This window comes from Aphis gossypii, chromosome 1, assembly GCF_020184175.1.
Source record: "Aphis gossypii isolate Hap1 chromosome 1, ASM2018417v2, whole genome shotgun sequence".
Taxonomy (NCBI): Eukaryota; Metazoa; Arthropoda; class Insecta; order Hemiptera; family Aphididae; genus Aphis; species Aphis gossypii.
In genome coordinates this window covers 26,862,321-26,876,013 of record NC_065530.1, presented here as the reverse complement: position 1 = coordinate 26,876,013, position 13,693 = coordinate 26,862,321, and the positions used below count along the sequence as shown (strand labels likewise).

The 13,693-nt window shown below is 28.3% G+C and overlaps 1 protein-coding gene across 1 annotated transcript in view; it reads left to right on the top strand.

Annotated features, from left to right (window-relative positions):
* The window catches only part of LOC114133080 (discoidin domain-containing receptor 2), a 239,687-nt gene that overhangs the window by 218,905 nt on the left and 7,089 nt on the right, over positions 1–13,693 (top strand). Inside the window, exons 12-17 of the mRNA XM_050197794.1 lie at positions 466–632; positions 7,429–7,623; positions 8,785–8,915; positions 9,534–9,731; positions 9,815–9,907; positions 13,524–13,665. Coding sequence (XP_050053751.1) covers positions 466–632; positions 7,429–7,623; positions 8,785–8,915; positions 9,534–9,731; positions 9,815–9,907; positions 13,524–13,665 — 926 coding nt within the window. The remainder of the gene's footprint in view (positions 1–465; positions 633–7,428; positions 7,624–8,784; positions 8,916–9,533; positions 9,732–9,814; positions 9,908–13,523; positions 13,666–13,693) is intronic.

Genomic DNA, 13,693 nt, shown 5'->3' with positions numbered 1-13,693 from the left:
AGTAAATTATATTATTATAAAAAAATTAGCATTTTCGTTTCACTAAAATATTAAAGTAATTTAATAAAATCATAATTTATTTTGATTAAAATATAATATGTATTTAAAACTTAAATTAAAAAAACATATAATTATTGACTAAAATTCGAGTCATCTTTTCACCAGCAAACCGGTATTGAGTGTGTAGGAGATAAGTGCTGTCCTTATCACTGTGATTTGATTACTGGCTACAGTGCCGGTGCTAAGTTTTTCGCTGCCCTGTGCCAATTACCTATATCCTATAAAATTCCGCCCTTATATAATTTATTATCGCCGTCCAACACAATCCACAAGAGTAATTTTTTTTTTAACTAACTGACATGGGGCAAAACATTGATATTTAATATAGATACTACGCGTTATCGAATGGGATTTTCGATATTATAGTCAAAAGGTAATATTATTATATCGAAAAATGTCTTACAGATGTTCGAGACATCGTCGCCCAGGAAGAATACGCCATCCCACACGTTCGGCGGTCGGCGTCCAAAACGTTAACACTGCACAAAAGTCAGATGTCCGTACACGATGGCACGTTGCCGCGCCATCACCAGACGCTGGAAAAGTATTACGCCGCATCGGATATTTGCCAAGTAAACATATTATTATCATTATTATATCGTATTTGTTATTGCTATTATATATAGTATACATAATTATAAACTGGTCGTTTTATCAGAGTTATTGTAATTTTCCGTCAAGGTCTCAATAATATCGACACAGGCGCAAATACACCGCGATGATAATAATAATAATATTATTATCTCACCGGATCGACCGGTCATCCGAACGAACGCGAAATAATAAACACCGGTGCATGTATTATACCGACGCGTTGACAAATAGCTCGTGTCCCCGGGGCCGGATTTAACAGAACGCATTAGTGCCCCGGGACCCCAAATAATGAGACCTCTGTTTAAAATATTATATATGTGTTTTCCCTCCACCCCGCCAGACACGACGTGACTAAAAATTATTGCCGCGTTTGCAAACCGTATAAAAATACCATCGTTTTTCTGAATTCAATATTTTAACATTATTCGCGGTTCACGTATTCTTGCGTCTCTCCGCTTGAAAAATAATCAGATCGCACGACATATGAACTATTTAGAGTTATTGCTTATTTAGAGCTGGGACGATATTGAAGTCCTTAGACAAAATACGGGTTTACTCGCGTATCTTTATGAAGCGCAAACGTCCGGATATTAAAAATAATAATAATGATAACGTTTTACTTGTATTGCATATGAACGATTTCCGGTTTTACGTGGAAATTTTCGTATCAACTAATTTATTATATTATTATATTATGGCCGCGAGACAGGATAATGAATACCAATATATTCTACGAACAATATATACATTACGCTTATATAGAGGTCCCTGGAAAGGATTCCTCTCCAAGTCCGTCTATCGACCCAAATCTGACCGTCAGTACAGCACAGCTGTATACGCTGTGTAAGCGACGTATACGTATTTGTGTGTATGTGTGTGTGTGTGTGCGTATTTGTGTGTGAGGGCAAACGCAATTTCGATGGATATCAATCAAGATTCCGGTTAAGCCATCGTCACAAAGACAATATTTTCCTATTAACATTCGGTGGTGAGGATCGTTGTGTACTGTATATATATATATATATATATATTATATGGTTGCGTGTGTGTGTGTGTTTTTTACGTCAGTTGTAGGACATTAGGATGAAGGTTTAGTCATTTTCCGGGTCGTAAGCAGTATACTATACTACGTAGTATTATTATACGGTTACGATTTCTCCTTCCCCATTCGAGTCCTAACGCTATATTCATGTCACACTCTGTTATTACACAAGCGCACGCGCGTGTGTACACTGACCGAAATATACAGAGAGAATATAGGGTCGGCACAAGCTAATGGCCTCGTGTAATCTAATATTGCCCATGGTGCGTTGTCAATATTGTACCGGATAATTCGAATAATCGAAAACGAACGGTTAACGCAAACATTCACTGTTGCCTCCACCGCCATTATCAGATTTAGAATTTGACACTCCAAAACGCTTACCCTCTCGTCTCCATTGAATGTAATTTACCGTTCAGTATTGTATATATAGGGGAAAAAATGAAAAAATAAAGAGATAGTCAGACGGGCAGTGAGAAAGGGGGACAAAAACAGATGGATACATAATAAAGAAATAAAATAATAAAAATACATACACTTTAAGGGAATACTATGTACAAATAATATTATGTAATTTGATTATTTTCAAAGTCATCATTTTAATATCAAGGAAAATTATTAAACATGCAATAATAATTAAAAATTACTTTTTTTGATGTATTGTAAGTAAAATAGCAAGTAATTAGCAGATTTAACATCTGTGGCTTTTTAATTTTGATTTGCTGAAAATCATGATGATGGTCGATCTTACATATATTCATGTGATGATAAGTGCAATTCGAATCCCAATTAATATATTATTGTTGTTAAATTAAAAATTAATAAGCGGCAAGTGGTATCGATATTTTAGTTTTACATTTTTAAAACCGCAAAATAATGGAATAATAATTATTTAAAACAATAAAACCGTGAATATGCGGTAAACGTAGAGGAAACTACTCGTATTCAAAAAGTGAAAAAACCATAGTTAATTAGATGCAATTCTAATTACGCGTATGTTTTAAGAGTTTAGTCGCATAATTCATGTTATAAACGATTATTATGAATATAAATCGCGAGTGGCACGCGATAAGTGCACGCCGCTGCCCTCTTATATAATACATAATATTCGTATTCAATGTTCAAAGAACGTACACACGGCATTATGACCCATTTGAGTGTTAAGTGTCTCCAACCCCTCTTACGCACCTTAATTGGTCGATCTTGATCACGAATAATAATAATAATAATAAAAAAAATAACGATTACAATAGGGTTCTTGCTATTACTTTGTAATTTTATATAAATCGTATACGTTGCGTATCGTAGTTATTCGTTTCCGACCGGATGTGTGTGTTTTATTACAAATTTATTTCATTCCACTGATAACGAAGAGACGACCACCGGGACAATATTTTTCAAATAATTACACGAACGCAATTTTGTATTATCCTTATTTATTTATTTTTTTTTTTTATGTCTTTTTACAACTCCATTTTTTCTGCAGAATATTTGTTTGTTTTCCAAACGCAATGGTGCTGGAAACTTATTCGTATTTATACAGCATTTGCGCGACCGATCGTGATTCCGCAGAAAATAATTCAAGAAAAACGATAGAATAAATCCCAGACAATTTTCTCTTTTACTTTGAATTCGATTTTTTTTTATTAACACTATTATATAAAACATTTTTTTTTTTTTTAATTCGTTTTTAATATTTTAAATGCATTATAACCTAATTCGTTATTAATATTATGAATAGTACATTTTTTAAAATGTATCTATCGACTTGATTATATATTTATTGTAATATTTATTTACAATATTTGTGACATATTGCTTGAGTATAGGTTTTATGTTTGGCGTGGAGTGTCATTTAACGATATAAATCCTATAGAAATTTTTAAGGGTCGCCAACCCGTAGCAGAGGTTGAAAATCCGGAACTTAAAGAATTTTTCTTTTTAATAATAAAAATAATAACAAAAACTCATTCCACAAGAAGGTAGGCGTATAGAAAATTGAGAATATTGAATGTAAACAGATAGATTATATCCAAGAAAGGTTATATGGGTTCATACTGGCGTAAAACACGGCTAAATATATATATATGAAAACATATAATAATAATACACAGGAAAATAGTACTGACGAGGATACAAAAACTATTTCTCGTCCGATTAATTAAAAATTAAAAACATAAGTATATTGGCCTTCGTCGGTTTCTCTAGCTGCTGGAGTCTAGCGTTACCGGCATGTCGATAATGACAATAAAATACGTATATACCTAATAATATACGTAAATAAAACCGTAAGAATATCGTCCAGGATGAGAATCATTAGGAATTTAGGAATTAGGATACATCTCGTAATAGACTGCGTCATTACTGCGCATTCAAGTTTGCCGTCCGAGGTTAAACGATAGGTCCTGCTGCTACTTACTCCTTCATCGTGATAGGACCGCGTATTGAAAAGGAATGATCGTTGCTATCATATGTATTGAGCTTCGTATTAATTGTTCGCCAATAAAGCGAATAATTCGGCGAACGACAGAGACATCCCAGAGAAATGAGGGAGAGAGAAGTTAGGACGATTATGATAATGAGTTATTCGATATTCTGATTGTCATGGTACAGTGTCAGGCGCCTTGGCCAGACCATACTGCACAAGGACTGCATGTGTATGTACTTCGTATAGGTGACTGGCGTTATCGTCGACTACCAGGTCTACTACCTGGCCAGTAGAACAATATAACACTAACTGTGCGTTTATTGATAAATATAAAAATAATTAATTAATTATATGTATTTAAAGTGTTACCGTGTTTTGCCGCCCACTTTGTACGTCACATAGTTTTTCGGTTTATGAACTCCAGTGTTTTAAAAGATAAAAAATAAAAGCAAAGTTATTTAATATAGTAATACATGGTATTAAAGCCTATTTATGTCGTTCTACAATATCTGAAATATCACTCTAAGAATAGTTTCTAGGGTATAGTTTATAATTAAATTTTATCAATAAAAATATTTATAATTTCAATTCATTTTGGCTTTTAATAATCTTTTCAAGTAAGTAGGTACATTTTAGAAAAAGTAAAGTACTCATATAAACTTTATACTTTAATGATTATATGGGACGTGATATCGTTTTAAATTTTAAAATATATAAGATGATGGGAATCTATAAAATCGAAGATTATATAGTTTACTAATTTATTTATTCTCAGAAACTACTTATGAATTGTTTATTGTCAATAGAATTATATATTTTTAAAGAGTTCCAATTAAAAATTAATAGTATTGCGGACGAGAAGATCCGACCAATATTACCCGATAATTGAATCCGTGTTTTACGATATGAAAACAAAAATAATACATATATATATATATATATATATGTGTGTGTGTGCGTGTGTTAATGTTTAATCAGCTGTACGGGAATGGTGATATTTTGTACACGATAATACGTATACACAACTCACGTTATGCACATATTGACCGCTAGTTTGGATAAAAAGCGTTTCTAAAAAGTTTATAGTTTTGTTTACTCGAATGCATGTATGTGAAACATAGATGTTCGTTGTAAAAAAAAAAAAAGTAATAACGAAACGAGATTTGTATTCTACAGTTATATTTACAAACTCTAAAGGTTTTTCTACACATAGTGTCCAAATGAAATAATCATAAAATAAAAATAAAAAAACACCTCTTAACTGTACAAACAAAACGCCGAGAGTATACACAGTACCTACGTGCGTTTAATAACGGTCGTTAGAACTTGAACGTTTATAGGAAAATTACGGACGTTCGATGTTATTTTGGAATATTATTCACCGGCTAGCCGATGGTACTTAATTCGACTTACTCACATTCAAATTCCATTATATCAATACACGTCATCCATCAATTTCTGTTTTGAATAACATAGGTATAGTTTGAACTTTGAAGTAGGTATATAATATTATATTTGTTAATAAATAATAATATTTATACAGTATGAGTGTATGGTGTATGCATTGTTAAAGGTTTTACTTTAATTTCTAACATAATTAACAAACACAATTTACATAAACATACTAACACTATAAGGTTATCTCAAAAACCATGTTTGGCCAACTGAATTCCTGGACGTCCTTGCACTTAAACGGGTGTTTATACTCATGTAATATAAACAGTGTTTAGTCCAGATAACAAAAAAATATATGTAGATAAGATAAAAATACCTTAATACACAATTATCTAAATACCGATGAAGATGAGAATATGAATTTTTGTGTGGACTAAAATAAATTAGTTTTTATCTAAATAATATAATTGGATTTTTTTGTTAAAAATACGTACAAAAGTAAATATAATATATTTATTAATTATTGTTATTACTTTTTTTACTTGGCTAATATTTTATTAATAATTATTTTTTGATAAACAATTAAAAAACTATTGTTTTTTTACTATTGTTATTATGCAAATTATCTAATTTGCAATCAAAATCATACAATATAATGGACCGTAGGCGATAATGCAGTAACGTGGCTATTTTGACTACATAGATAATACTGTAAAAACGTATATTTATGTGTGACGTAAAAAAATTTAAAATGCACATACAACCATACATCAAAAGGAGGCTATATTTTTTATTACTAGAATATGGTAAAAAAAAAGATTCTAAAATACATGGTAAAACCACAGGTTCGAACTATACTTAAGTTATCCAGATACATTTATAATATACGTTTTTTATAAAATATACATTTTCTATCATATTTTCTGATCTCTGAGAGTATGAAAAATTGTTTCTAATTTTTTTATGATTTTTGTAGTTATATTAAATTGTTTTATGGAAATTTGAACTAAATATAGGAGTATCTATTAATTACTCCACCAAAAAGTTCAAGTCTAAATTTAAACTTAAAGGTAAATTCTTTATTTAATTTAAATATATAAATAATATTTTGTTAGTTCTTTATTATACTTTGTTTAACAAATAGAAGTAAGTTATTTATGTGTTCGAGTAAATAAAATACAAATTAACAAATTATAAATTATAATAATATGAGTATTATATGGGCCAGACGAGGTACATTTTACCAATACTTAGAAAATATTTTAAATATTTTCTTAAACATATTTGTATTTTAAAATCAAATACTTTTATGTAAATATTTTTCAAAATTCAAAAAATTATTCATTAAAGTAGTAAACATTTATTTATTTTAAAGTTCATTTATGAGCGTTTATTGTTTAATTAATAATAAGGTATTTCATAATTAAAATAAAATACCTAAGAAAAATTTATATTTTCAGTATACAATTAAGTGTGTATAGTAAAAAGTTTTGATAATATTAAGTGTAATATTACGGTTTTATATGAGCAATTAATATTTACAAAATAGGTTTTAGTCTACTAAAAAAAAATATAAAAATAATTAAATATTAAATAAATGTCAGTTGTTTATATTTACGTGTAATATCTTAAAAGTATTTTTTATTAGATTGTATTTAACGCCGAAAGTACAAAGAAAAGATGTATATAATCATAAATTAACGATTCGTGAATTTAAATTATTGTTTATTACTTTATTATTATACTAATCAGTTAAGATAGAAAGTTATTTGCTATTACTGTGGAGTGTTGAAATTTCACTCGCATGCCACTGATAACCACTTAATATATAGTATAAATGATATTAAGCGATATTATTTTAATCCATTGGAAAGTATTTTGGTTTTCCTCACACTAAGATTTTCCGTAGGTAAATGTCCCTCCGCCACCTCGGTCTCCACCACCCACATCATCTAGATCGAGCAGCAGTCGTGGAGGAGGTGCCAGCAACGCGTCCACTTGTCCACTGACCAGGTCCGACGACACGCTTTGCCAGTTACCACCAGAAATTCCCCGGGAATACCTGGGTGTCGTCCAAACACTGACAAAGACACATTTTGGAGAGGCAAGTAGCAATACATATATTATATATATATATGTACATAACGTATATAGAAGACATATAGATTTATATGAAAACAACATAAAAGAAACGAAGAAAAATCGCAGTTAAATAATAGTATCAATAAAAGTTTTATTAAATTTAACAACAAATTTTGTTATTTGAATGTGTTTCCTTAAATAACCGTCAAATTCATAAAACAATACATAAAAATATGGCAAAATATTTTCATTTAAATATTTCAGTATACAAGCATATAATTTAAGGGAGGTTACACAAGTATTTTCGTAATTGTTTGAAATGGTTGCAAATAAGCAAAAAAAATAAATCACAACTGATTAAAATTAATTTAAAAATATTCAAAAACTATTGCATTATCTTATCGTGAAATTGTAAAAAATATCACCTGATGTTCATAGCCAATTCACTATAGCTACAAAAACTTCGTTTGTATTTTATAATTTCCGCCAAGGTGTCATCAAAAGCGCTATGTTTGTTTTTTTAATTTACCTTATTAATTTTTAGATAAAGTCATAATGGCTTTACTATCCTGTCATGTATATATATATGTATAGTAAAATTGATAATCGATACAATACAATTTAAAGGGTCTAAATGTCTTATTATGTTAAATTATTCTTCGTTACGCTCTGATTTTTAAAGAAACACAATAAAGTGATTTTAATAAAAATATTATAGCATCGTTTCTATTTCTCTCTATAAATGTAATATCGATTGATGGGTAAAATCTATGCCAAACATTTTAAAACATCATTGGTTATTTTGAGGTAATATTCAAAGTTAAAAATTTATAAAAAAAAACAGTTATTTTTGGGATCAGTATTTTTAAAATTAGTCTTAACTACAACAATATCACTCTACCAAAATTTCGGATTATTCATGGGAAAAAATAAAAAATTGTTGTTAATTTAAAAAGTTAACCACTCCAAATTATAATTATTACTTTTATGCTATTTCAATTCGATTTTTTTTTGTGTACCATTTTTATTTGACAGATCGTCATCAATCGAAACACTAGGATTTACAATTCATTGTAAAAACTATGTTCGTCCAAGATCACTATAATGTGTATTCATTATTTATTTAATTATGTTTTGCGATGAGTACAAAATTGTAATGTTTCGATTCGTCGTTTACGCGCAGGTCCATTTATGTGAAATGAAAACGCCACCTGACGAAATGCTTCAGCCAGCAGCAGCGACGTCGTCAGTCAATAAGACGTGCAAGTTGGTCACCGTTAAGTCACTGAGAAAAGGCGTGTCCGAATCGACCAAGTAAACAACTATTTTATACTCCGCAGTCGACTAATTGAACAAATCTCTTACGCGGCAGGGTGCTCGCAGTTTGTCCGCGAGGATAGTGCGGAAGACCCATTATAACGCTCACAAACTCTATAAACTCTATTATATTATTATAATATACCCATTACTCGGTCGCATAAGTTAATTTAGTGTAGAAAATCTATCTTATGAGCAATCACGTTTGTGTAGTTTTGAGAAGAAAAAAACGAGAGTGAACAATAATATTTATGTGTGTGTGTTGTGTGTGTTGTTGACTTGTATGTGTAGGTACATTCTACACATTTCTACACAGTTTTTTTATATATATATATATGTATAATTTAATTTTATAATACTAATAGTATTACAGTGTTGTACATACTAATGTCAATTCTCATAAATTTGTTCTTGTTCTTGTTGGTACGATTTATAACCTACCTATACAAAGTCGTAATCGACGAGTTACTTTATAAAACCGTTTCCGATATCGCCCATGTAAAAATGTATAATAATATTACATAATTTTGTTTTTTACATTGTTTTTCAAGTTAGTATTTACACGTATAATGTATACACTATTCATATATGTATTATTTGTTTTGTCTATTATAGGCACGATTTTTACGACGAAGTAGAATCGTTATGGAAAATCAGAGATCCGAATATCACTAGAGTACTGGGATGCTGTCTTACCGAGGAACCATTCTGCTTAATAACCGAATTTATGCAACACGGCGATCTGAATCAATTTCTTCAGGAACACATCGCCCTGTCCGCTACGCCTATACCGCCATACGCGAAAACCTTAAGGTTGAACTATACATTTCTTATTTAATTTGTATGACATGGCTAATGAGTAATGACTAATAATTGATTTGCATTTATTTTATCAGTTATGGATGTTTAATACACATGGCCACCCAAATAGCTTCAGGAATGAAATATTTAGAGGTCATAAATTTTGTCCATCGTGATTTGGCTGCGAGGTAAGAACAACCAATGAACGCTAAATTAATAAATTGATAACTTTAAAAATATTTAATCGTTTGCTGTTGACAAGATACTTGTCTATTAGTTGTTATATTATCAACGATTATGTCCAAATGTCTAATTTTATCAAATCTAGGTTGATTAACTAGGACTAAAATAGTAATAATATTATGGTTTGAAATAAAAGTCAAATTAATAGTAGCAGTAGCTACAACTACGAGCAATAAACGTTTGGCACAAAGAATGGTTTCACGTTGAATGTAATTATTTAAAGTTTAAACATAACTATTAAACCTTATTAATGTGTTTCTCGTTACATTAGTGCTTAAATAAATGATAATAATGAAGAAATATAGTAAAACAATAGTATCTTCTTTAATAATATTAACTAACAGGATATATAATTAATGATAATTACACTTTTTAATAAACACAAACCTTTCGTACAGTTAACACTTAAAATATTAAATAAAACTACACCTATTTTAAGATTATAAAATATAATGTGTATACAAATAGATACTTTATAACCCATAAGTATTTTATTTTTAATACTCATAAACTACAATATTATTATCTTTCATAATAAATAAATCAATTAGTCAATACGCTGGTATTGTATTGATATAAATCTGCCGCCTTTTCGTCTTTACATATATTATTTTGTTGAAATACACAAAATAAATAGACAATATTATACTATTATGATGTGTTTATAGTGTTTAACTTTAAAAAGCTATTAATTATTGAATAAGAAATTTTCAATAATTATTTACTTAATGTTATAATTTGTTAATCATAATATAATATTTAATAAAACCAATATAAAAAATTGTTATTTAACTAAATAATATTAAAATACAATTATTATAATATTATCTAGATAGATAATTCAAGCAGATTAAACTGTTCTTCAATTTCTTTGTGATCAAATATTATAACTCACGTCTATGCAAACAATTTCATATTTAACGCGATTGTTTTTAAAATACTCGAATTCGTTAACTAAATGAAAAATAAATAGTTATTTAATATCAATAAATGTGTACCATCGATAAATAAGATGTAAAAATAAATTGCTTTGAAAAGAAAAATAGGGTGGTTTATGGATAATGATTTCAAACATATATATATATATATATACACATTTTTTTTTTTTATTATTAATTAATTTCATGCACCAACTAAAAAATAAACATTTTTGAAATTCTTTAAAAAACCGTTTTAAAACAATATTACAAGAATAAAAGTTTTTAAATTTTTCTTCTTCGTTTATTTATTTAGATTTATTATAAAAAAAATAAAAATATTTAAATAAAATAGAAACCTAATGATTTAGTATCATACATTATGTTTAAAACTATTCCGATTATAAGATGGCATAATCTTATTAGCAATTTATATTAAACTTACGACTTTATAAATTACAAGTAAAACTAATTAAAAGTAAATTATATATATATAGATCATAGCACAATATTAAAAATTTAATGTAATATATTATTCCATCATACCCTTACGAACAAATATTAGGTTGATAACATAATCAAATCATTTTTAACAAATATGAATTAACTCTTTGAGATCATTTAATAGAACTTTATTATACAATTTTCCGGCTTCCATAGAGTTTATACTTATTAATTCTTTGTTGAATCTAAACTTTAGGTTAGCATTTCCTTATTCCCGTTTTTCCATCATTAAAACATGTCATATTTAAATTATACCTATCTAGATAATATTATATATATGTCGTAAGAATAAAAGGAATCAAGAATTATTCTTTTTTGCTTATCGATAACGACAACCATAATAATGTTTTCAAGTGTAATCAGATAGGTCACATCAGACATTTGAAAATAATTCATTTAATATGATTCGCTGCTCGAATAATATTTCATTAAATATTACACGTACCTAAACAATAACATTATTTATGCAAAACAATTAGGATGGTATACAATTATAATGGTAATTTTGTATCACATTAAAATATTATAAGACGATAACGTTTTAAATGTTTAACTGTTAACTATAGTGATTGCTCATGGAAATTAAAAAAAAAAAAAAAGAAAAGATTAATATGTTTATCATAGTATAATAACCCGTTTAAAATAATATTTTATGAATATTTTTACATTTATTTCTCATTTGGGTATACAGTTGTTATTGAACGTGGCGAATATATTTTCAACGTTTACACTAAAATGAAACGTTTGTACCATGACTGATGAGTGATTCCGGTTATTATACATGTATATAATACATCTTATTTCTATAACGAGCATTGTGAAAGTTTACTTAAAACTTTCGACTCGCCTTTGTGTTATATTTTATTAAAAAACACCATCTTGTACTTATAAAATAAAGCGTGTAGTCGAATAACGACGATGTACTGTGAATCAAATTTAAATTAAAACACGGTTTGTCGATGGATTCAAAACAAAATTTTACTTTATTTTTTGTAATTTTATAGTATTATCGGAGCTTTGAAATAATAGCACTAACAAAAATGTATGTAGCACTTTAAAAAACTAAGGTATGCGTTGTAAATATAACTGAAACTTGGACAAAAATATGCAAAACTAAATATAAAAAAAAATGATCGAAGTTTAACTTATCTATAAGTATTTATAGATGTTTAGATGTTTAATTTTGGTTTTTAATAATTTTTATTCGTTGATAAAATTTGGAAATACCCATCAGCTATCCATAAGGAAATAAATCAGTTACCATATGGGGACTCTAATAAAATTAAATAAAATTATAATTTCTGAATGAGCAAATTTAAAATAATAAAAATAAAATAATTGTTTTATTACATTCATATAATACGAATACGTGACTTTCGCTATAATTGTTTAAAACTTTTTTACAATCACAATTTTAATATTTAAGACGAGGAAATTAAACCTAAAAGTTATTATCAATATGATATTTGGAAAGAAGAAATAGTATGCCTATAGACGCAAACTCATGTCACACTTGAATTTTAAATATTTTAGAGTAAACATGTTTTACGCTTTAATACTGAATAGTAAAAATGTAAAATTATCTGAGAAATTGGAAAAAACAAAATGAAATCTACCCAGTACTAATAGAAGCTACAAATAATAAAATTATGGTTTTTAAAGTAATTTAAAATATTTCGAGTGTCAATGTATAAATTTGTCATAGTTTAACTCATGCAGAGATAAATCGAACATTTTTCGTAACAAAAAATGTATAATTTTTTTCTATCATTTCCAATAAAAATAAATACTGACTATAAAAACGCGGATCAGTTTTCAGAAAAATATTCTTCCTGTAAAAAAAAAAACAACAACAACAACAACAAACAATTATTTAAAGCCCGTATAAATACATGGATAATAAAATATGATTTCAATCAATATTGAAAAAAAATAATAAATGGAAAATGACATAGAATAAAAACTCATTGCTGATCATTGTCGGTTAACGATAAAATAAATTATCCAGTAGGCAGTAGCTACTATTGTTAGCATACGATATCACTGTGTTTATAAAAAAAAAAAAACACTCAAATATGGACATTGGAAGAGTATTTGAAACTACGACTAATACGTCTGTCGTTTTTTTTTTACCTCATAGAAACTGTTTGGTCGGACCCAATTACACGGTAAAAGTGTCCAATATGAGTCTGAGCAAAAGCGTATACTCAGCGGACTATTTCGACTTTGAGGGAAGGCCTTCGCTGCCGATCCGCTGGATGTCTTGGGAAAGCATACTGTTGGTAAGAAAAAAAAACAGTCATTGTTCGT